At 37.5% G+C, this 25055-nt stretch overlaps 1 protein-coding gene across 1 annotated transcript in view; it reads left to right on the top strand.

Moving 5' to 3' along the window:
* MMP16 (matrix metallopeptidase 16) overlaps window positions 1–25055 on the top strand; it is a 274840-nt gene that overhangs the window by 213658 nt on the left and 36127 nt on the right. The window contains exon 7 of the mRNA XM_004598102.2: window positions 18003–18141. Coding sequence (XP_004598159.1) covers window positions 18003–18141 — 139 coding nt within the window. The remainder of the gene's footprint in view (window positions 1–18002; window positions 18142–25055) is intronic.

Here is a 25055-nt window from a genome sequence, read left to right as displayed (position 1 = left end):
TCTCCACATGATAGTCAAGGGACTTAATACCTCATCCAGCCTCTACTGCTTTCTCAGGTGCATTGTCACGGAGCTGGGTCAAAAACGGAACACCAGGACCTAAATTGGTGCTCAGATGGGATGCTGAGGTCTCAGGTGATGGCTTAACTCATGGTACCGTGATGCCAGACCATACTGATGTTTTTGTTATTGTTGTTGTTTTGTTTCATTTTTGATAAGCCAATACTCCAAGGTTATTGACTAATTACTTCCTTTTGCACCTTCTAAACAATGTAGTTTCTAACTTCTCTGTTTTTCAAATTTCCACATATACTAGATTCCGTTAAAATTATTAATACATGAGTCTTAAGTACGTTGGTCTTTCTTCAGAAAATTTACATACATCTCAGATAACTAAGAGATGCCCAGACACAATAAGGAACTAGTGCTACAGCTGATCAAGCTCATGTACTGAAGCATACATTTATATCACATTCTCTTATAGGGAATCTTATATGGTTAGTATGTAAGTTTGCATTTGTTTACTACATTGGCTGTATAAGCTTTTATAAACACTAAGACAACAAGCACATGGGCAATAGAAAGAGTGTATATCTGAAAAAATAAAATATGCTTTTACTTTTCAAAAATTCTTTACTGTGAACAATTGTAGTCTACCTCATTTATCCAATACCTTCTTTGATATATTTCTGCAATAAACATTTATAAAGTGCCTGGCTTTGTATAGAAGTCTTTAGGATCCAGGGATCTTACACTGCAAAATCACTCTTCTACACTAACCATTAATTGGAAGAAAGAGAGAACTGGCAAAATTCAAATAAATATATGTAAATATTCAAGCCATCCATAAATACAGCATCAAAAAAAATTAAACAGGATACTGTAATAATAACTATAGCTAGAGCTCTGTGGGAAGAAAGCTATTCTGATTTAAGTGGCTCACGAGGACCTTGGCAGACGTGGTGACATTTTCACTGAGGTTTAAGCAGGAAGAGGAACCAGCCATGCAACTATACAAGGAAAGAGCATTCCAGTGGTCAGTTCTCCAGCTTCACAGTCTTTTGTCCTCAGATTTTTCAGGAAAAAAAAAAGGGAAAATGTTAGGCATGGTGCCTCGTACCTCACATATGATAATATAAACCCTAACTGAGCATTTCAGCTGTGTATAACAGCAGATTCATAGAACCATTCCAACTTCGTGGTCTATAGGTATAGTGTTTCCACGTAAGATGATGTCTAGGGACTCTTAGTGCCTTGGAACCATGTCATTCAACATTTTACATGCACTTTAAGCTTTGCTACATTTTAGTATCTACTTTATTAGCAATAAAAGAGCCTTAAAACAAATCAGGAGGAGGAAAAATTATGCCATCCAGCACCCTACATCCAAACAGCACTTCAATCTTGTAGTGCAGTGCTATTCAAAAGAATTGATAGTCACTCCTCACCATGGTGTTGAGGATTTTCCTGCACATCCCCCCCAAAAATGTGTTCTGCACCTTAAATGTCGACAAATGTCTTGTTAGAGTTACAAGCCAGTCTAGATTTTCCTAAAATCTGCCAAGATCAGCAAAATTATACTTCAACACAACAAATGGCTAAATACTAAAATGAAATAGACACGAGACAGCTGAATGGTACCTTATAGCCATTTTAAGGTATATAGCAGCCGGTCCGGTCCCGTATATAAACTAAAATTGAGATGTCAATGAGCAAATCATAGGTTGTGGTTAAGAACTTGTTTTTTGGTTTTTTTTTTTTTTTAACATACTGGTTACTCAAAACCATGTCAATTCCATAATATTGCAAATTGCTGTTGATGCTATATTGGGACTCTTAATTGACTGTGATGATATTATACCAGCTCTGACTTCAGACCAGAGATGGTCTCCCCAAGAAACTGTTCAACCCATCTGGACAATAAGTAGCTAGACTCTATGCTTGGTATATGTTTGCAAGGAAAGAATCTTGATTGAATTTGAACTGTAATACTGCATCAAGGTGGAGGAATCCACTGGGGGGAGGGGAGGGGGAGGGGTGGGGGGATTCCCAGAGCCTATGAAACTGTCACATAATGCAAAATATTAATAAAAATCTAAAAAAAAAAAGAATTGCTGCAATGACGACAATGCTCTGAGCATGTACAATGCAGTATGATAGTCACTAGTGCTGTGTGTCTGTTAAGTACTGGAAACATGGCTAGTACAACTGATTGTCGCTTTTTGTTTTTTTAATTTCATCTGTTTTTTTTCTTTTTCTTTCTTTTTTATTTGAAAAGCACAGAGAGTCATCTTCCATGTGCTTGGTCATTCCTTTAATGTCCATAGCATCCAGAAATAAGTGAGGAAGAAGCCAAAAGCTTGGAACTTAATCCCAGTCTTCATCATGAATGACAGAAACCCAGTTATTGAAGCCAACATCTGATTTACAGGAAGATTGGTTTAACTAGGGTCAGGACTCAAAATAGGTACCTTGATATGAAATGGAATGTGGGTTCCCATACCAGGCCTTAGCCATTGTACCAAATACCCAATCCTGATTATAAATTATGTTTAGCTTATAAATTTAAGTGGACACAAATGGCTAATGCTGACTATATTGATAACACAGAACTAATATGTTCATTTTAAATAGTTTACCATTGTCTTAGAATAAATAAGTTATTTATTTCTTCCAAATTTGGAAAGTATGGCATGTCTGCATTGCATCACAGCAGGGTAGACCACTGCTTGAGATTCCATCATCCCACGTTAGAGTACCAATTTGACTCCTGGTTATTATGCTTCCAATGCCCCTTCTGGCTACTGGACCTGGGAGGTCAGTGAAGGCTGAGCCACAGGCTTGGGCATAGCTACCCATGTTAGACACCAGAATGGAGTGCTTGTCTCCTTACTGAGACATGGTGCTGCGTTCTTGTGGGGAGTGAAGCAGCTCCTGTAAGATTACTCTCTTACTTTTTCCTTCAATATTCTCTTTGTTTCCGTTCCTCCAACTCAACCCCTCCTTCTGTCTGCTACCTTGCTTTAAAATAAGTAAGTAAATCAGAAGCCATGTACTTGACCTATTAATAAGGGATAAAAGTAAAATTTGTATCTTATCTGAGAATACACAAGGCATGCATACATATACTCTCACTGAGTATATGTACCATTTTATTCAACAGAAAGAACTACAAAATTTATGGGGAAGTTGAATGAAAAGATAAGTTTTGGTGCAAATAACCTGAACTTGAAATCTATGCATGCTTTTCTGATATTTGTTATCCATGACTTTTGAGTACTCCTCACATGGAATGGATATTAGTGTGTTTGTTTACCCATAAAATTAACTCAGTTATTTCTAGCACACTTTGTCTCTCTCTTTTTCTTATAGAGAATGCTGAAATAAGTTTCTTTTCTCTGTTACTTGGGGAATATTCTTTCAACATTTTACTTGGGGAAGAACTATAGAAGAGCAATACACTGAAGGCTGTTCGACTGAAGACCACTACCTTCCATTCCTGTGATGTGTCCCATGTTCACAGGAATACTTTCCGGTATTTCTGACAAAGAATAGAAATAGTTATGACACCATCTGATTAAAGAAGAAAAATGTGCTTACAGATCTAGTGTGGGGGTATCAGCAATATTGATGTTGTATATAAAACCTGATTCAAGAACGAAGTATAGCATTGATTATCGAGTCATCAATAGGCAATCTGTATCAATATTGATCATAGATGGTAGGAAAAATGCAGAAGCTATGACATAGCAGTGCCATGTTTAGTAACTGATTTCTGTCCCCCAGGGAGACCTGAATTGATGTACAATATCTCAGTTTTGACATTTTATGTACTCATTCTGAGCCAGCAATCATCAAAATAAACAAATGAGTCATTCATGTGATTAAACATCAGGTCTCGCATGTCGGTGTCAGGAAACCAGTTACCGAAGCTTTCACTGCTGTGTCCTGGTTCTTCAGTGACAGGAAACTGCAGGCAGGAATCTGAGTCATTACATAGTATAGTCCTTCAGCAACAGTTGCCAGTCCGACATTCTGTTATTTAACTATATCATGATAGGTACGGGCAATGGTAGAAAACCTAGTATCCTATCTTCAAGATATATCTCACAGTTTCATCCTTTTATTTGGGAGTAGAGGTGCATATTTCAACATATTTTGAAGTCCTAATAGGTTAGCCCCATTATGTAGTTCATCTATGACAATTTGTGTATACTGATGTGCACCCACATATGTCTTGTATTTGCATTCATGATGACTTATATTAGAACACTTACAAGATTAAATGATTTTTTTTAAATACTGTTTCTTTAAATAGTCGTCCCTTTATTTAAATTGAAAAAAGCATTTGCTTTACACAATCATCAATAGCCATTTTGTTCAAGAATAGACGGACGCCATAGTGAGATCCATTGATATTTATGATGTCTGCTAAACTAATTACAATTGCAATTTCTTTTTTTAACCACACAATAAAAATCAAAACAGATTTCAGTAGTTCCTTAACCTTGCATAAAAAGTGGTGACATATTTCTCCCTTTAGAAACAAGTGGAAGACAGGCAAAAAAACAACATGGAGAAATAATTAAGATGGTTTTTTCAGAATTCTGAGGGAGAAATACAGAGACAATGAGTATTTGCAATCTGTCTTGTACTTTCAACTATACCTTCTATCATGAAATTTGCAAACGAGCATAGTTTAGTATTTGAAACAAGATACATAAGTATAAGCAATGTTCCCACTTATAAAATTGTGTTTTATACCCCTTATCTTTTTTTTTCAACAAGAAACCTCAATTGACATATTCTTTAATTTCTATAGTGTTTTTTGTTCATCAGCAGCCTCACTCCGGGAATATAAATTTAATTATTAGCATGTATTACATTACCCACATTTTTTTTCTTTTATTTATTTACTTGATAGGTAATTTTGAGACTGTGAGAGAGATTCTATCTTCTTGTTCGCACCGCACATGTCCACAGGCCCTCCACTGGGGCCAAAGCCAAGAGCTGGAATCCGATTAGATTGGTCGCACAGTGTTAGAGGTCCATGTGCTTTGACACATCACCTGCTGTCTCCCAGAGTCTAAACTGTCAAGAAGCTTGAAAGTAGGAGCAGAGAAGACAGCTTCAAAATTCAGGCATTCCTAGATGCCAAACCTTGCCCAAGTGCTTTTCTTATTTTCTTTTTCATTCCAAACGCAATGCTCATGAGCCAGTTAGATTTGTCTTATAGTACATTCAGTTCCATTGCATTTTCTTTGCATGGTCCTTCATTACAATATCTGTTTTCTTACATATTCTATTGACTGTATCCTGGGAGGCCTCATCATGGGACTGTTCTCTTTAATACTGCATTTCTGTGTAGACCTTTTTATAACTGTGATGCTTGCTTTCTTACTCACTGTCCCACTCTCTCAGCATACAAATCCTTGCCATCCACTTCTTAAGCTCCATCTGGCCTTCAAATCTAATTTCTCTGTATCCCGAGATCATTCTGTACCTGCTCACCGTTAGCTAAACGGAACATGCATTTTCCTTCCTAGATGTGCTGCAACTTCATTTTCTATATCATCTTGCAGTTTTCCTGCAAAAGCTCAGTCAACACCACTGTTTTTGTTCATTCAGACTTCTGATATTACCTTAATTTATCAATCTTCCAGCTAGCCAAGGTGATCATGATGACTATGTTTATCTTCTAAAACTAGCTTGAATTATTTTCTACTAATCTTATGTCATGTATTCCCTATGTTCACATTTTTGGTTACTCAAAATAATTTCTATTCTTTTATTTTTTTAAGATTTATTTACTTTTATTACAAAGTCGGGTATACACAGAGAAGATACAGAGAGGAAGATCATCTCTCCACTGGTTCACTCCTCAAGTGACCACAACGTCCAGAGCTTAGCCCATTCAAAGCCAGCATCCCAAAGTCTCTTCCGGGTCTCCCACACGGGTGCAGGGTCCCAAGGCTTTGGGCCGTCCTCAACTGCTTTCCCAGGCCACAAGCAGGGATCTGGATGGGAAGTGGGGCTGCCAGGATTAAAACCAGCACCCATATGGGATTCCTGCATGAACAAGGCAAGAACTTTAGCTGCTAGGCTATGGCGCCAGATCTATTTCTTTTTTTTTTTTTTTAAGAGTTATTTTTATTGAAAAGCCAGATATACAGAGAGAAGAGACAGAAAGATCTTTCACCTGCTAATTCACTCTCCAAGTAGCTGCAATGGCTGGAACTGAGCTGATCCGAAGCTGGGAGCCTGGAGCTTCTTTCTGGGTCTCCCACGCGGGTACAGGGTTCCAAGGTTTTAGGCCATCATCCCTGCTTTCCTTCGCCACAAGCAGGGAGCAGGATGGGAAATGGAGCCACCGGGACACAAATCAGTGCCCACATGGGATCCCGGCGCGTGCAAGGTGAGGACTTCAGCCACCTCGCTACTATGCTGCGCCCAGCATTCACATTTCTTAGGCATATGCTGTTTGATTTCTTTGCATTTTAGCTATGTACATTACTGCAGGAAGATGCGCAGTAAACAAAAATGTCCCAGTCTCCCTTACAAGTACAAAAGGATATATACTCACATATATTTTTGCTATGTATATATATTTAACCACACAATAAATATATATGTATATATTTAACCACACACTATATATATATATATATATATAAAGGAATTTAATAAATATGGCTACAGGAGAAAAGGAAATATCCATGTTATTATCAACACAGATTGTTACTTAAGGCCTTTAATTTGTACTTGTAGGTGTAACATATCAGAGTACAGAAACCACATGCCTTAAGCCTCTCAAGGTATAAGGACACTCAAAAATAGTAAGTAGTCCTTGCCATCGAATGAGTTGATCATCTCTAGGTGGCTGGACTCCAGGCACAGGTGTAACATCGAGGCCATCGAATGAATGGGTCTCCTCTGGGTGGCTGGACTCCAAGCACAGGTGTAACGTTGAGGCCATCGAATGAATGGGTCACTTCTGGGTGGCTGGACACTTGACACAGGTGATGTCCAGGCCATCGAGTGGGTCATCTCTGGGTGGCTAGACACTGGGTGCACGTGAGAGTTCAAGATTTTCATCGGTTTCTTTCAAGGACTCTTCTTTCTCTTCATTATTCTATCCCTTATGTTTCTTCTAAACAACTGACAGCAAACCACCTAACATCCAATTTTCACCATTTGGTTTAGGCCAGTTCCTTACAATGTTACTGTTCAGGAATCATGACCTGCACTTTTTACAGCAGAAGCTAAACGGTGCAGGTATCCCAACCTAAGGATGGTTTTAAAAACAGAAAACAAAGGTTCAAATGGCAACTTAGAGGATTTCTATATGCTAGTAAGTAGTCTATTGAATTTCAACAGCTTCACTTTAGTGTTCTAATTTATTTCCATGACCTGGATTTCACACTTGTAAAAACAAACTTCACTTCTAAACAACCTATTTTATCTTTCTTCAATAGAAGCAGTTTTCTCTTTGGCAAAATTATCCTGGGAAACAAAGAAACTCTTTTTCCAGCCAGAGCCCACATCTTTTTTCAATATCAGTCATGATAATGGACACAAAAACAGTTTCTAAAATGTCACAAAAGCTGCTGTCAGGGTGAGGATGAGGACAGTTTTAGCCGTTTTACAGAGGGTCCACCTGCAGCGTTATCAGCGTTATTTTGGTCTTCTGTATTATCTTCATCACCACCGTCCGAGGCCTCCTGGTCACCCACTGCCGGCTGGTCCTGTGCCTCCCGCAGTCCTGGTGGGCCCAGGAGCTTGGTGACCAGCTCCTTCATGCGCGCCACGCGGGCCAGCAGGCCCTGGAGAGTGTCAGCATTGGTGCAGGGCCCTGCAGCCTCCACGGCTGGCGTCCTCCCTGAGGTACTGGGCCACCTGCTCCATGGCGACCACGGTGCTTCAAGAGCCTGCCACAGAGCCTCAGAATAATTTTTAAATTTATTTGACCATATCAATTGTTCAAGGATCCACTATTTGGCTGAATGATTAAGGATTATTCATTTATTCTTATTTTGCAGAGATGTCTCCATTTATTTTTATTTCAATTATAGTCAAGTTGTATATAAAATCCCTGTTTGTTCCACTTGATGGAAGTGAATCGGAAACACACTTGATGCACACTTGATACCCCACTTCCCTCAGGACTGCCTTAGAACTTTACTGGACACAGAGTTGCTTGTAGAAGAGTTGCTTTGAGTGTAAGGAAGGGCACTTACCTTTTGAACTCTGTGTTTAACAAACTACAACAGAACAGTGGCAACAGGAGGAATGTCTCCCAGAGCATATTAGCATAAAGCAATTAGGCCATGATAATGAGGATTAGTCTCTTCTGTTATGGCAACACCTGCTTGTGAACTCTGACAGAAAGTCACTTAGGGAATCTTGCAGAGGTTTTACTTTGTAGTTTCTTGGGAATATTCTGGAGCTATCTACCTTTATCTCTTAGGAGCAAGTCTTTAATTCAACCTAGACTTTTCACATTTAGTGTGTTGACAAGTAACTGTGTGTCCCTTTGAAAGGAAAATAAAGAAATAAATAATTCCCTGTGGTCCGTGCCCTGCGATGAAAGCCTCTGACTCCCAGCTCCTGCTTTCTGTTCCACAATTGCTAAGAGCTGTTAGATATGGTCTATTGATGAGTCATCATTTTTGTTCAATATAATATGTTTAATGATGATATCAGATTACCAAGATATAATAAGTGCACTCGGTTGCTCTGCTTCAACCTTTTTCATATCCTGAAACATTTGCCTTCCTCAGTTTTCTCAACATGAGCCAATTATGGTGCATTGACCAACACTCAGGAACTACTGAATATGAAGGCGCTACAGAATGTCAACTGAAAATAGAATTAAAGACGCTAGTTGCAGAAGGACATTTAGGATGTCTGGCAGCATGCCGAATCCCAGATCAGAGTGCCTGAGTTCAGTGCCTGGATTTGCCTCCAATTCTGGTTTCTGGTGAAGGGATACTAATGCAGGCAGCCTTGATGGCTCAAGGATTTACTTTCCTGCATCCATTTGGGAGATACAAATCGAGCTCCTGTATCTTTACTTTGGTCTAACCGAGACTGTTGTTTAGGGCATTGCAGAAGTAAACAGGAGATTTCCATCTGCGGGGTATCTGTCTCTCTGCCAAGTTTCACTCTGTTGGAGTAATGAAGAGACCTTGAGGAGGAATTTCTCATGCTACCCTTAAAGTGAATATTGACCAACCAGAACCCTAAATTTCAGGCCAAGTAAAAGACAACTGTTTTTGTTTGTTTGTTGCTGTTTTGTTTTCTGTCCCTATTTTTCCCTCCCTATATTTGCACACCCATTTAACAAAAACTGCCTGGCCCTGTTGCGAACCTGAAAGTCGCAGCGCTGTAATAAGACAGGCAAGACATATGCTGTGATGAGAAAAAGGTGAACAAATAAGGTTGATAATTTTAGAGAACAATAGGTATAATGATAGAAACAAAACATGATGCTTCGATAAAAATCAGTTAAGGAGACAACTTCAAATAGGGTGGTTATAAACTTGGTTGAAACACTGCCCTATGTGCTTTGGGTAAAAAGAGTCCTATACGATAAAAATATATATAGTTGTTATTGTGAATGAAACATCATAGTCAGATCAATAATAAAGAGATGGTAGTTCTTCACTAAACGGTAGATCCTGTTTTATAGAAACAGCCATAAAGCATTGCACACAAACCTGGCAATCCCCCCACCACTCTAAACTGAATATATACTATTGAAGAGACGTTGATGATGTTGTGCTGTTCCCTTTTCTGTTTGTTTAGAACTCCTGGTTCACTGGAAGGGACTTCCTTTTATGTTTCCAACACTTAATTATATGTTCTAAAGTTTACATCACCTTGCCAGGACCCATGAATAACCAAAAGCAAAAGTTCCTGGTGCCCACCAGTACACGTTCATCTGCAGTTTCCCTAAATTCAGACTTTGGTGGTGCAACTTTTACTAAATTGTTCTCTTCTTCATGACAAGCATCACCAAGAGCTTTGCAAAAAAAAAAGGAAGATTCAAACAAGCGTAAGAAAGGTGAAAAGCTCAAAACGAGAACAAGTTCAACATGATTTATCCTTCACTTATTCTTGAGTCCTTCCTATACTTCAGCCAAGACATGGTTCTGTCTGGTAATTATTCATTACAATTCATTATTTGTGATTTGAAATGTAGTATTTCTTAAAATTGATATTTATGTTAATAACATTGTGTAATTATGAATTCTCAACTTTTACAATGATTTTACATGCCAAGATTAAATAACTACCGAGTGATAATGACTTTTCTATATTCAGTTTTCATGTAAGTTGATCTAAAAAATAAGGATTTTAAACAGCACTGGTTAAAAAAAAATCTGACTATGTTAACTGTTCTGTGAATGACTCTATGTGTTTATTTTCTGTCTTATTTGTGAAGTTAAGAGAAAGAGGAAGATTCAGAGATAACTTTCATGCCCTGGTTTCCTCCCCAAATGCTCACAGACCTAGAAACACAACGCAGGACTCTACGGAGCGGCCAAGATCCACCTTGCTTGTTTCCCACAATCAGAGATTAGCATTAACAGGAGGCTGGAGTCAGGAGCCATAGACATGGAACCCAGGAACTCTAATACAGAATGTTGGCATCTTAACTGACATTATACCCACCGGGCCAAATACTGCCACAGTACATTTAATTTATCAAGCTATTTACATTTCTGAAGCAAATCGGTAAACAACAGATTCTTTTAAAAATAAAAACACTGAGGGATATGAACAAATTGTGAACTATAAAGTTATTTAAAGTCACTGATTGATATTTCACTTACTTCCTCTGCCATAAGTGATTTTTCTTTGAACTTTTTAAAAATTACAAACACTATCAAAACTGATGAACCAATCATTGTATTATTTCTCCCAGAATTACATCTGGTCAAATTTGATGGGTACTCAAAATTATTTCAGATGTTTGTGATTATCTTAGTGAAAACGTTTATTCTGGTGGCAGCTCTGAATCGATTTTCCATTAAAGTTTAGGTAACTCAAGGCAGCGTGTGTCTGCTCTTCTGATACGACAGCCGGATACATTTTGTAGTTATACTCTTACTTGTCTTTCTCAGTGTTGAAACATTATTGAAGCTAATTCAATGTAAATCTTTCTGCTTTTTCTTGTTAACACTACCTTATTCAATCACTTCTACCTACAATAAATCTAAGCACTTTAGTATGACATTTGATTGATGAATTCAAAATTCACTTGTAATAATCCTGAATGTTGTATTCCTAGTTCCTATATAGTATGTTCAAATAAACATGCATTACACCTATTACATAACACACAATTTGCTATTTCTTTTTAATTTTTTTTTTAAGATTTATTTTTATTACAAAGTCAGATATACAGAGAGGAGAAGAGACAGAGAGGAAGATCTTCCGTCCGATGATTCACTCCCCAAGTAAGCCGCAACGGGCCGGTGCACGCCGATCCGATGCCGGGAACCAGGAACCTCTTCTGGGTCTCCCGCACGGGTGCAGTGTCCCAAAGCATTGGGCCGTCCTCGGCTGCTTTCCCAGGCCACAGCAGGGAGCTGGATGGGAAGTGGAGCGGCCGGGAATAGAACCGGCACCCATATGGGATCCCGGGGCTTTCAAGGCGAGGACTTTAGCCGCTAGGCCACGCCACCGGGCCTCTTTTTAATTATATTTTTAAATCATTGTTATTGTTTTCCATGGAACAGTTTCATAAGTATAGTGATCCCCTCTCCTTTCCCCTTTGTGTCTTCCCACATTCCCCTCCAGGTTGTAACATGATAGAAAATAACAAGTGTACGTGGTTATTACAAGGAAGATTAATAATTTATGTTAAGATATATTTATTTGAAAGGCAGAGTTACAAAGAGAAAGAGAGATCAAGAAACAGAGATTTTCATCCAGTGATTCACTCTCTAAATACCTGCAGCAGCCAGAGGTGACTGAGGACAAATCCAGGCTCCAGGGGTTTCCTGTGGAACTCCCAGGACAGTGACAGGATCGCGACAGAGGGGTAATCTTCTATGTTTTCCCAGGCTTTAAAAGGAAGCTGGATGGGAAATGGAGATCTTGCATTCACGTGGGACACTGGCACTGCAGGCAGAGGCTTACTCAGCATACCATAATGCTGCCTGTGGAAGCTTACTCGATTTATATTCTTTAGTATAGACTAGAATTAAACAGTGCAAGTATTTACAAAGATGATTTAACATTTGGAAATTTTCCATTTCCTATGTTGCCAGATTTTCTAATGAATATGTAATTTTACTAGGAAAATTTTCAGCATACAGGAAAGTTTCAAGAATACACATGCTCACGCTTAACATTCAGAGAGGACAAGTGTGGCTATTTTGTCTGTGTTTTCTGTACATATAAAAACGCAATAGACACACTCATATATTTAGTGAAACATTTGAAAGCAAGCTGTCACCAAAGTACTGCCCATTTACTGTACTTGGCTTTTGTCTTTTAGGTCTTCTAACTTATTATGCTTCCAAGTACATTTTTTCACTTATTTGTTCCTTCTTTTTGATGAGACTAGGCCACTTTTCTTTCAAGTGGGCTGACATCTGAATGTATCCCATTGTTCCTGAAATGTCATTTGACTTATTTTCTTCATCCAACAAGCTGGAAAAAGTGTAAATCCATCATTAAATTATGGTTTAACAGATTTGGTTTCTATATGGTTATACTTCATAGATGATTCAAGGATCTTCAAATACATAGATATTCCTTGTAGTTCATTAATATCAAGTTTCATATAATAGCTTTTTGCAAACTGTCACTAATACAAAGCGAAATCACTTAATAAAACTGATAAATGACATATAGTTGCATTGCAAAAGTGCATGGTTAGTATTAACATTGGCATAAATGCTGCCACATTTATATAAAAATGGGTAAAATGTGGTTTAAGTCCATCATCTTATCAATCTTGGGTAGTATAAATTCCTCAAAGCCAATATCATAACCCTAGGGTTTAGTATTTCAATGTATGAATTTTAAGAAGAGTCAAACCTTTAGATCATAGCATTGTTTTACCTAATTTCAGTTGAGAGACAAGGAAAAACTTTTTTTGGAAATGATATTTCAGCTTAGAACTAATGTATGATTCACGGTTCATCAAGTGAAAATTGTGAGGAAGGGAAAGAACATTCAAAGTAGAACAAGCTGCTTTCAGGAAAAGGAGGAAAAGAACTTTGTTCCCTGAAGAAGGCCAAAGGATGGTTCTGTCACTGGAGCACTGTGGTTGCCAGTTGCTGGGTAAGAGCCGGAAGCCAAGGCCTAAGTGTGAATTTCATTCTGCAGCAGGAACTCTGTTGTCGCAGTGACATAGAGTGGCAGCTCAGGCTTAGCTGATGGTAGTGCTGATAGAATGGAACACAAAGATTTGAGATGCTAGTCCAGTAGTCTGCTGCACATACTGGCAAACCAGGGCAGGGGGTGGGCGTGGTAGGGTTATTGTGGGTCACTCTGACTAGGCTGCAGCTCCCACTGGTTTGTGTGGGGGTCGAGTATGTGCTGGGCAGAACCAGGTTGGGCTGCAAACACCCACTGGTTCCAGTGGAAGACAGGGATGGAAATAGAACCAATTCAACAATTGCAACCACCAGCTGATCGGGGCGATGGACTGTGCCAAGCCCTGTGCTTGCTAGTACATACAGGAATCTGGTCTGGGAACACCTCAAAGTTTCTTTGGGGATCCCCCCAATCAAGCTTCTGGACTCAGAACCCTAACTATGAAAAGACAGAGGACAGAACAAGTCAATCAACCACTTCAGCTATATGTTGGCAGTGAAAAACTGGGCAAACGAAGTGGTTTTGATAGTTCAACAGTTCTGAATTGCTGCTAATCTCGCCACTCCAAGCACGTTGAAGAATCCACTAATTGACATAGTCCATCATAGAGTCTTTGTTTGCCCAGATTTTCAATGCCAATATACAGCTGAAGTGGTTGATTGACTTGTTCTGCCCTCTGTTTTTCATAGTACCTTATATGTATTGCAGAAGAGATCAATAGAACGTGTTGCACCTACTGTTTAAAAAGGTATCTTATAAATCTCAAGATGTATGGTAAGATCAGTAATGTGATACTTTCATATTCAGCAATAGGAGGCACTTTTACTATGTAGGGCTCAACAAACAACATGCTGCTGTAAGCCAGAATTTTAAAGGAAATAGAAGCAAAGGGAATTGATTTTCTCCTATATGTTTGTGCATCACAGTGTACATTGTGAGGTGCTTGTCGACTTATCCCTGTAAACAGAAGGGTCTCTGCTACATATGATTCATGGAAAGATACGTTTACATGCAAAGCTACCATAGTTTCATCTTCAATGTGAGTGTTTAAGTAGAAAATCCCAATGGTAATTATTGAGCACTAATATTTCTAAGTTGATTTTGCAAATGTCTTTTGTGATGATGGTTGTTATATCTCATGCCCCCCTTTTTTGTGAGGGTTGAAGAGAATGGAAGCCAGCAGCAGGAATGTTTCAGTATGGTGGAAGTACACGGCCTGTAGAAGTTGTGCATCTTCCCTTCACATCCAAAGCCAGGACCAAATTGACGTTATTCAGTAATGTGAAAGCAAATCCATTTTTCTTCCAGGAACAAAAGACCTTTAAATAATCACATACTTCTAAAAGTCAGAATTCGCGCTAAATATCTGCCTATTCAAGTAGAAATTTTGTGCACTTGCTATCTCCACAGTTTTGACCTTTTCAAAATAATTAAGTATCTTGACCACAGAGGGTAAATAAACTGAGATTTAATTTTAAATCTTTAGCTTCTAAAAGTTTCACTTACTATAACATTGAGCTTTTCTCCTAAGTGGTGTTTTGCTCCAGAGATGTTTTTTGAATATCTACAACATGGAAAATACTTTCTGGAAGTGGGAACTATTAAGTGAAAAAAAAAAGGCAAACTACATGGTGATCATAGAGATTATTTTATAGTAGAAAGATGATGAACAACAACAACAAAAATAAAATGGCTATCATAAAAAGCAGCGATAAGTATCATGAATGGAAAGCCAATCAGGAAAGGGAACTGATGGGTGGCAGCAGATGTGTTTCAATGGCCTGAGGCTTTGAACTGTAGCGGCCAGGGAAAGTTTCACATATAAACATCATTTAAAATAGTCTTCTGTATTGACCATTTACAATCCCAATTCTGAATTGGCCGTCCATAATGACCATGCATTGATTTTAACCTTTGTGGCACAATGTTTTCTGCAAAACTGAGGGTTTGTGTGTAAGCTGACCAGAGACTTTACCTGAATATAATTTTGTGACTCCACCAATGCTGCAGCCAACAGGAAATGATTGTGAATTCATCCTTGGTTTCACATCACCTTTTCAATCTGTGCAAATGGATTATGCTTACTTCGAGACAGAACTTTCATTTATTTTCAATAGTGGCAAGCTGATGTTGTAGCTCTATTTTCAGGCTGTGCTGTTTCTGTCCCAAGGAGTCACCAGCTCCTATCTATATTCATGTGGAGTTTATTGCAACATGTTGTACTTCTTTGAGATGAGTTGAAATACAATCAAGGTTTTATCACTAAGTTCCTTCCAAGAATCCAGCTTAAAGTATGGTTCAGTTTTCTGCAAATAATTGTTTTGGCTATCCTTTATAACTGCTAAATGATAATAATTTTAGTTGGTTTTGGCACATGCGTTACAGCAATTAAATAAACATGTCTTTCTTGATTATTGGGATAGTTTTAACAGTTAAAATCCCTTGTTGTAGTTAGAACAAAGGTTATTTTGTTCTCAATGAACAAAATATAATCTGCCTCATATTCCATTAACTATAAACCTTGTTCTTCATGTCTTTCTGTATTACTCTTATTTTTTATAACATAACTACATTTCATCTATTCTATGTGGCTCAAGATGTTTATTAATTTAGGCCACCTAGTAACAAGAAAAACATCAAAAAGGGTTAATAATGTAAGAAAATCTCGTGCTGACAGAGATGCATGGGGAAAACCATCATACATCTAAAATCTGAAAAGGAAGCAGTGAACCCCAGACAAAACTGATCAGAATGTTAAGCAGGGGAGTAGAGTTAACTTATGTCAGTATAATAATAACAATAACAACCAGAAGCTGCCACTTTACTCCAAGAAAATCCTTTCTGTGTAACTCAGGATTCATGCTGTGTTTTGTGTATTGGCTTATCATAAACTCAATGAATTTTGAGTATGCCAAATTTGACAATTATTAGTGGACAGGAAAGGGTTACGTTTTAAAATCAGAGCCATTATTTACTTCCCTTTCTCCTTTATTTGTAAATAAAGTAGGTAACTAAGAGGCAAACTCATGCTCAGTACCATAAAACCCAATCAACTAAAGGCTGCTAACAAAACAGTATTTTGATTGATTTAGATGAAAAACATATTTCTTATGTTATTAACTAAATCCTCTGTGTGTGTGTGTGTGTGTGTGTGTGTGTGTGTGTGTGTGTGTGTGTGAGACAGAGAGAGAGAGAGAGATTGAGAAAGAAAAAAAGAGAGGGAGAGAATATGTGAATAACTGCTGAATCCTAGACTCCTGGGAAAGCTAGCAATCATGCTAACCCATCCTTAGCAAAAACATAGAAAAGTCCTATAATAAATCGCTAATACCTAAATTTGAAGAAATAGATAACATCCAAGGAAATGTTTATGTGTACAGAAATTTGAAATAAAGTGAAATATAATGATGTACTGGAAGCCAATTAAAATACTTTAATTATTCTTAACAGATCCATTGTGATTTGTAGATGCTTTTCTCAGAACATAATAATATTCCCTCCCTCTCTCTCACCACCATCTTTCTCCATTTTTTGGTATTTATTTTTTTGAGAAAGAATATTCTAAATTTGCAGTAAATGGCTTAATACTTCATCAAATAACAAGTTTGACAATTTAAAACAAAAATCAGTAGTTTAGTGGAAACATGGACAACAGATATAAAGAATAATCACATTAAAAATGGCCATCTCTCCAATAGGCAGTAAATTTTAGGTAAATAGATCATTAAAACTCAATTGATGCAGCAAGGGCATAAAACGCTGTTTAGAAAACTGAGCAATACTGATATCTAGAGGCATTTCTTACATTTTGTTTGTTTTTTACACTTAAATTCCCACATGTAAGTGAAACCAGTTTTGAAAATATACATGCCTTCATAATATTAAAAAAATGACTAGTTTTTTAGTTCATTCCAAAGTTTAAAATATGAAATTATAATTTAAGTCCTTTTTGTTTTCTTTGATATGTTCTACAACCTAATTATAAATACCTAATATGAGCCAAGCCACATGCTTAGTAGAGGCAAGGGTACTTATAAAACAGAATAACCTGTGCTGGGATTGAGTGAATTAAAACATATTACAAGAGTGGATAAAAGAAACAACCTATCTTAAATCCATAATGATGATTTTTTTCTCAAGATAACTAACATTTATTTAAGTTTGACCAAACTGGGACAGATATTTACTGATGAGAGAGTGTCCTATTTAAAGTTACTGGGAACAAAAAGTCTAACACTGGCTTATAAGAAGGTAGTCTCTCCATTTCAATCCCCAACATTTTGGGCTGTAGATTTGGCACATGTCTGGAAATGCTACCATGTATGGGTGGTCATAGCACTGCTCTCTTACTCGAGATGACTTGCATCGAAAATCTGGGAAGAAATTTTGTGTGCTACCTCTATCTGCCTAGAAGGTTGCGGATATCATGTAAAACGCAGAGAGCAGCGATTGTCGCATTTGTCTTTAATCACACAGCATAGATTACAGATTGGGGAGTTTACTCTGAATTCACAGTGGGTTAGCTGTTTCTCGGGTTTGTTGTAACACAAAGATGACAAGATTAGCTTGGCTTAGGGAAAAAAAACCTTAAAACCAACCACGCTGCATTTAAATGCCAGGGAGGCCTACTTGTCTGCTGAGAGTTGCTGTTGCTTTCTTTGCAGGACCAGTGGTTTTGGCGAGTAAGAAACAACCGAGTAATGGATGGATATCCTATGCAAATTACTTACTTCTGGCGGGGCTTACCTCCTAGTATTGACGCAGTTTATGAAAACAGTGACGGGAATTTTGTCTTCTTTAAAGGTAAGGTTGTCCGTCACGCCTGGCAGTGTTGTATTTCGAATGTTTTGCCCAAGTTGCTGTACCAGCTACGCACAGAGAAGGCATGAGTCAAAGCTCTCTAGTAGGCGGCTGATGCATTATGCAAAAACAACTTTATATGGACTTTACATGGATATATAACTGAAATAGATATTTTTTAGATTTTAAAGTTTGTTTTATCTTGCAGTATTCTCATGTATATTTTATTTTCTTAGAACTGTTAGATTTGACTTAAGAAAGAAAATAAATGAGTAGTTGTATCTCCAGCAATCAAGGTATTTCGGTCCACTCGTTTTCATTTTACTATCTTTGTGTTATTTTATGTGGTTTTTTTCTTTCTTTCTAAAAAATTCTGTTGGTGCATTTTCAGCTGTAATCTCTGAAACTTCACTGAATTTGATGAGTCTCATGGTTTAGTAAATGAAGAAATTTCTGGCTGCTAAAATCAGGAAACATGAAGAATGGAAAAATTGTAGGCACTTTTCAGTACTATGGAATTTGTTCTCTGAAATGTATATGAGTGTGGAATTTCAGTAGTACACATACAACTAAATGTCTGGCACACAATACTGAGATGATGTGCGAGCAGGAACTTAGCACACAGCCTGTTATTCCATCCTCAACATGGCTAACATTCCAAAGTGTGAACCCTTGATCTCTGTGGAGAACTGATGGCCAAGAGATGGGTTAGACCGAAGGCCAGAGGGAGTTGCTAAGAGATCCTATTTGGGCTGAAGCTGCAGAGAAACAATATGAAGGAGTGCATTATTCAAGCTCTCAATGAGCTCTGACAGTAATAGAACCCGAGGGTCGGGAAGGAAGATCTGAAAAACAGAAGCAATCTTTCTTACAATCAAACTAAAAAAGAAATACAGTCATAATGAGGGTAATAAGAGCAGAGCATTTACAAGACGTCGGTGATATTTCAAGGGAGGTTCAAACGTCTCACAGGAAATGAAAATGGCTATTTAGGAAGCTGTTTTACCTGATTAATTTGTAGCTTGAGAAAAAAAAAAGGCAGAATGTGACATGAGTTGTAAGAGCTGGGATCATGTTGCCGAAATTGAACACTTATAGACTGAAATGGGAAGTGACTCAGTTCTGCCTGCCTCAGTTGCTCCATCTGAAAACCCAGGTTTGTGTTACTCCCAATTTCAGGATCATTGGGAGCACTGAATTTTACTCCTCCAAGTAGAATTTTGGATCATGGAGGCACTCAGCAATTACCAGCTCTTACTAGTAGGATTACTACTGATTGATATTATTGCGCTTTCACTATTCTATCGTGAGCATCTAAGTACCCTGCATCTCCTTGGTCAAAGTGAGGACACCACTTTAAAAGGTTGCAAATCTTAGGGGCCTAATAGTTGGAGAGAAATCCCCTTGCCTTCACCCTTCTAGTGTCCCAAGAGTAATAGGAACTAAAAGAAGAGAAACATAACCTCGGGGGAGCCTCCAGCTTGAGGGCTGTTTCCAGAGGCCCAGTCTCATCACAGGATCAATAATAATGCTCTCAGACAAAACTGCCTGAGGAGAAAGTGCCACAGCCATGAATCAGTGTTCTGACAGCTCCTTACTGCCTCGGGCCCTTTCACTTTTATTCACTTGGGCTTTCCTTGCTCACCTGTGGCTAGGCTCCCTGATTTCTCCCTTCCCTTCCAGCAGCCAACGTAAAAGGCTTGTTATCAGCGTTCTCTTCTTCCAAGTTGTATACATTTGAAATTACCTACAATCTCATCCTGTCTCACACACACACAATGTGTTTTCAGATCCTGAAACAACTGGATGCAGAGTATGTGCTCATCAGTTTCACTAAGCACTCCTTCACCCGATTCCTTAGGTTGCTGTATCAACAGCGGTAGTGAGTGTGTCTCGCTTAGCAAGTATTCATCATTCCCGTCGCTCCCAACAAGACCAGCTCTTTCCTGGTCTCCGCCTCACCTCTGGCAAGGAAGGCAAAAAGGAGTCCAGAATTGTATGCTCCTGGGAGAAGCTGCTCTGTTTCGTACATTCACAAACATGTACAGTCACAGTGGTTCATACTTGACAATGTTGCTTGATGACATTTACGCCCTTGAAATGCCCATTCTGAGACTGTCGGTGCCCTTTTGCACTTGGAGCCCTAAGACAGCCTATGGCCCTTTTCTTCCAGACAGCTCCTCTTCTCATCTTAGTTTTCTGCATCCCATGTAACACACCAGACACTTGTTTCTTGTTGCTTATCCACATCCTTGCCTCTAGAATGTAAGCTGTATAAAGGCAACAGATTCACACTGCTTCTTTTGTTGCCCTATATACTATTTTGCCCCAAATCTCTTTTTTTAAAGATTTATTTATTTTTATTGGAAAGTTAGATATACAGAGAAGAGGAGAGACAGAGAAGAAGATCTTCCATCCGATGATTCACTCCCCAAGTGAGCCGCAACGGGCCGGTACGTGCCAATCCGAAGCCGGGAACCAGGAACCTCTTCCAGGTCTCCCACGCGGGTGCAGTGTCCCAATGCATTGGGCCGTCCTCGACTGCTTTCCCAGGCCACAAGCAGGGAGCTGGATGGGAAGTGGAGCTGTCGGGATTAGAACCGGCGCCCATATGGGATCCCAGGGCGTTCAAGGCGAGGACTTCAGCCGCTAGGCCACTCTGCTGGGCCCCCCAAATCTCTTAAACCAGTGCTAAGCACAGTCTTCTGTAAACACCAAGCTGTAATTATTTTAAATTGTGCTGCATGCTTGGTTCCTGTTTCATACTCAGTTTGTATGCTTTTTAAAAATAACTGTTAATATAAGAAATGATCTTAAATCAAGGGCTACGATAAAACAGGCTATTAAACGTAGTTTTTTTTTCACTTAATCTTAAATGGAGTCTATAATATAGTAAGCACTCATGAGAGATTAAATAGATTAAAAATACAATTGGGTTTGCCTTGCTAAACGATTAGGTAAGGTTGCTGAGTGTCCCAGCAACCCATTAGACACTAACAAAGACCAAACAGCAATTGGAAGCCTATGATAGGCCATTTACAAATAGTATTCAAAAATATTAAATATCATGTCACCAAACTTTAGAAAAATGTATGAGCTATCCATTAAAAACTACACAATTTTGCTAAAGTAGCATAAAGAAAACTTAAATAACTAGACATACATTCTTAAAGACTGCATCAGAAAACTTAGATTTTAATCCCATCAAGATTCTGCAAGCTTTTTTGAGTGAAAGGCTGATTCCCAAAGTCATATCCAAAACTCTCACTGTAAATGCAATCACTTTGAAAATACTACTTGATTTCAAGCCTCATTTTAAATACAGTAACCAAAACATTGTGGCATTCACATAAGAATGGAAATAAACAGATCAGTGGAACAGAATATCCAAAAATAGGTTGTGTGTGTATGTGTGTATTTTATATATATAGACAGAGGATGGGTGGGGAGAGAAAGAAAAAGAGAGAGAGAAACAAGTAAGTTTTGATTTCCAAATTTTTCCTCTAAAACAACAGGAGAAATTTAGCAAAAAGAAATTCATATTCAAAATAAAATACCAACAACATTGATTATCCATGTAAAACATATTCTAATCCAAGCCTTGCGTGATATACAGAAATTAACTTAAAATGTTTCTAACCTAGTAACTGGGCTAAAACTGTAACATTTCTGGAGAGAAATAGTTGGAGACAAAGGCTGCTTTCCTTTGCTTAAAGAAAAGTTTATTATACCCAAATCACGCTCCATTAAGAAATATTGTTAAATTACATTTCATCAAAACAAAAATTTCTTTTTAGAAACAATTTTATGAAAATATAATGGCAAATCACATGCTAGGACACTGTATTAGAAATCTTTTGAGGAAGCTTCAAAAGTATCCTAGAATATAATATATATTTCCATGGACTTTAATTTGAAGTCCCCTCATACTTACAGTGAAATTGCTATAACACATAAAAATTCTCAAAATGCAGTGGAAAGGAAGCAAAGGAAATCATTAATAATCAGCAAATATTTGAACAAAATTAGACAAAAGGAGGCAGATGTTGCACAGCGAGTTAAGCCACCACTTAGAATGTCTGTGTAACATTGGGATACCTCCTCGAGTCTCTGAAAATGTGTTTCTTCTACAGCCGCTTGCTAGTTTGCCTGGGAAGACATTAAATGCTTATTTAAATCCTTCCATCCCTCCCACCTAAATGGAAGACCCACAAAGAATTTCTGACTCAAAAATGTGGCCTGGATCATTTCAATAGTGAAATAATGGGTAGAAGATATTTCTGGTTCTCATTCTCTGAAACTCTTCCTTGCAAATTAGTTAATCTTCTTAAAAAATAACCAAATATAAGAAACAAACACATAAAAATATTTAACATTGCAAGCCAACTTAAAAATATATATTAATACCACAATCAATGTCCACTATACATCTGTTAAAATTTAAGATGAGTATTTGAGGTATTCACAAGATTTGGAAGGAACTGGAACTTAATTTTGATATATGGCTGATGTGAATATAAAATTGTATGCTTTTTCCAAAATTTAATTTAGCAGTATGATTTTGAATTTTTAATGTGTATGTTGAAACACAGAGTGACAGACAGAAAGAGAAACATATTCTTTCCACTGGTTTACTCCCCAAGTTATTTGCAAATAGTGGAGCTTGGTCAGGCCAAATCTAGGAGCCAGATCTCCCTCCTGATTAATAGAGGATAGCGTGCTTCAGTTATCATCAGCCTCCTCCTAGACACATTAGCAGGAAGCTGGATTGAAAGTTGAGTCACCACGACTCTATAGAGGCACCTGCTGTACCACAATATCCAATCCATGCCAATTTTTAAAAAAAGTTATATGCATAAATATTAGGTGACCCCAGTGGTCATATTCTTAAGTATTTTCCCCAAACAAATGAAAATATATGACTCAAAAAAGACTTCTACATTTATATTTAAAATAGTTTTATGTGTAGTGATATAAAACTAGAAATAACTAGAATATTTTCAAGAGAAGTGTATGGATAAACCTGGTGACATATATATACTGAGTAATGTTCAGGAATAAAGAGGAATGTAATTAACATTACACCATGGGTGAAGTTCATAATATTTTTTCCTAAGGAGAAAGATTTCAAACTAAACAAAATTACATACTGTATTATAATCTTTATATAAAGTTCTAGGGAATAAAAACTGATCTATAATGTCAGAAAGTGTGTCAGTGGTTGCCTGGGCACAAAGAATTCTTTGAGATGAAACAAAAAGAAGCAAAAGCAGATTTCTCAGGATAAAAAGATGTTTATTGTTTTGACTTGGTTTCTACTATGGCAGGTACAAACATAATCAAATCTTAATCAATTTGATACTTTAGAAATATAATCTTTATTGCATGAGAGCTATACCCAAATATTTTTTTTCTATCTCAAATTCTTTTATTTGTACAGGATTAATCAGTTTAAAGCATTTCAAATTGCAAATGTAGGACCATAGTTACACTGTCATCAAAAACAAGCAACAACAACAAAAAACTAGCTTTGCTGAGATGGGCACAGTGGCATAGTTAGTAAAGTCGCATGTGGGACCAATATCCCTTATGGGTGCTGGTTTGAATTCTGTTTGCTCTGCTTCCCATCCAGCTTCCTGCTAATGTGCATGAGAAAATAGCAAAGGATCACTCAGGTCCTAGAGCTTCTGTATCCATGCAGGAGACCTGGAAAAGCTCCAAACTCTTGGTTTCTTCCTTCGAACCATCCCCACTTCAGCCATTGCAGCCATCTGTTGGAACAGAACCAGTGGATGGAAATTTCTCTCCTTCTGTCCTCTCCCTCTTATTCTGTAACTCCACCTTTCAGATAAATAAATACATCTTTTAAAAATAGATTTGGTAAGCACATAAGTTATGTTTGAGCAGTTGAAGTTTTGCATAAATTAAAGTATTGTAACGAATGTGGTTAGAAGAATTTCACTTCTTCATTATTAGTGAGCATTCGGATTAATGTTATTCTATTTTATTTTGGTGATTCCATTAATATTACCTTGCTGCTTTTTACTTCATATGACAAATTCCCAAAAAAACTTCCTCTTTCAGCAAAATTTCTAATATGACTGAAAGTAGTGTTATAAGATATTAAGTTTTAATAATGAAATAATCCACTACTGAAGATATCTTCTTAAATGGAATATGATATCAGTGCCAATTAGACATTACTACCAGATTACTATTGCATTTTTTAAATTATTTCTACAATGGAAAGGCTATAACATTGGTTTGGTAACATTTAAATAATTTATTTACTGTGATTTCATATTGCTTTTATATATTTATGTTTGTACTCTTCATAATTATTCCACCTTAGTTTTATTCATTTTTATTTATGATTTACTATTTTATTACACTTTTTAATTACATGTTTCCTATAGGAAGAGAACCTTTAAATTTTTTATGAAAAGAAGCAATGTTGCAGCAAATACATACCTACTTAAGGGGGGTTTTTCTTCTCAAATATGTAGTCATGTGGGGGGTCTTTTTAGGATCTGTTTTTGAAAGATTTATTTATTGTTTTTACTTCTTTTTATTATGGTACAGTTCCATAGATTGTGGGACTTCCTTAATTCCCTCCCCCCTCACTGAGTTCCCCTATATCATTACTATAGTATAGTTCTTTAAACACAATCATATGTCCATCATTGCGGGCATGGACAATGGCAGAGAGCCCAGCATCCTATTGTCAAGATATAGTAAACCATTTCATTTGGAATCCATCTTTGGAAGTAGAGATGCATACTGCATTGTATTCTCACATCTCAATATGATAGTCTCCAATACACCATTACCATACATTTCCTTAAATGAAAAGCTATAACACGAAATCAACAATGACTAATGTGTCGCTGGAGAAATGCAAAAGAAAATCAAGAACC

The sequence above is a fragment of the Ochotona princeps genome, chromosome 9 (genome assembly GCF_030435755.1).
Source record: "Ochotona princeps isolate mOchPri1 chromosome 9, mOchPri1.hap1, whole genome shotgun sequence".
In the NCBI taxonomy this organism is placed as follows: Eukaryota; Metazoa; Chordata; class Mammalia; order Lagomorpha; family Ochotonidae; genus Ochotona; species Ochotona princeps.
Note: the sequence above shows the minus strand (reverse complement) of the source record. Positions and strands in the feature narration are given on the sequence as shown.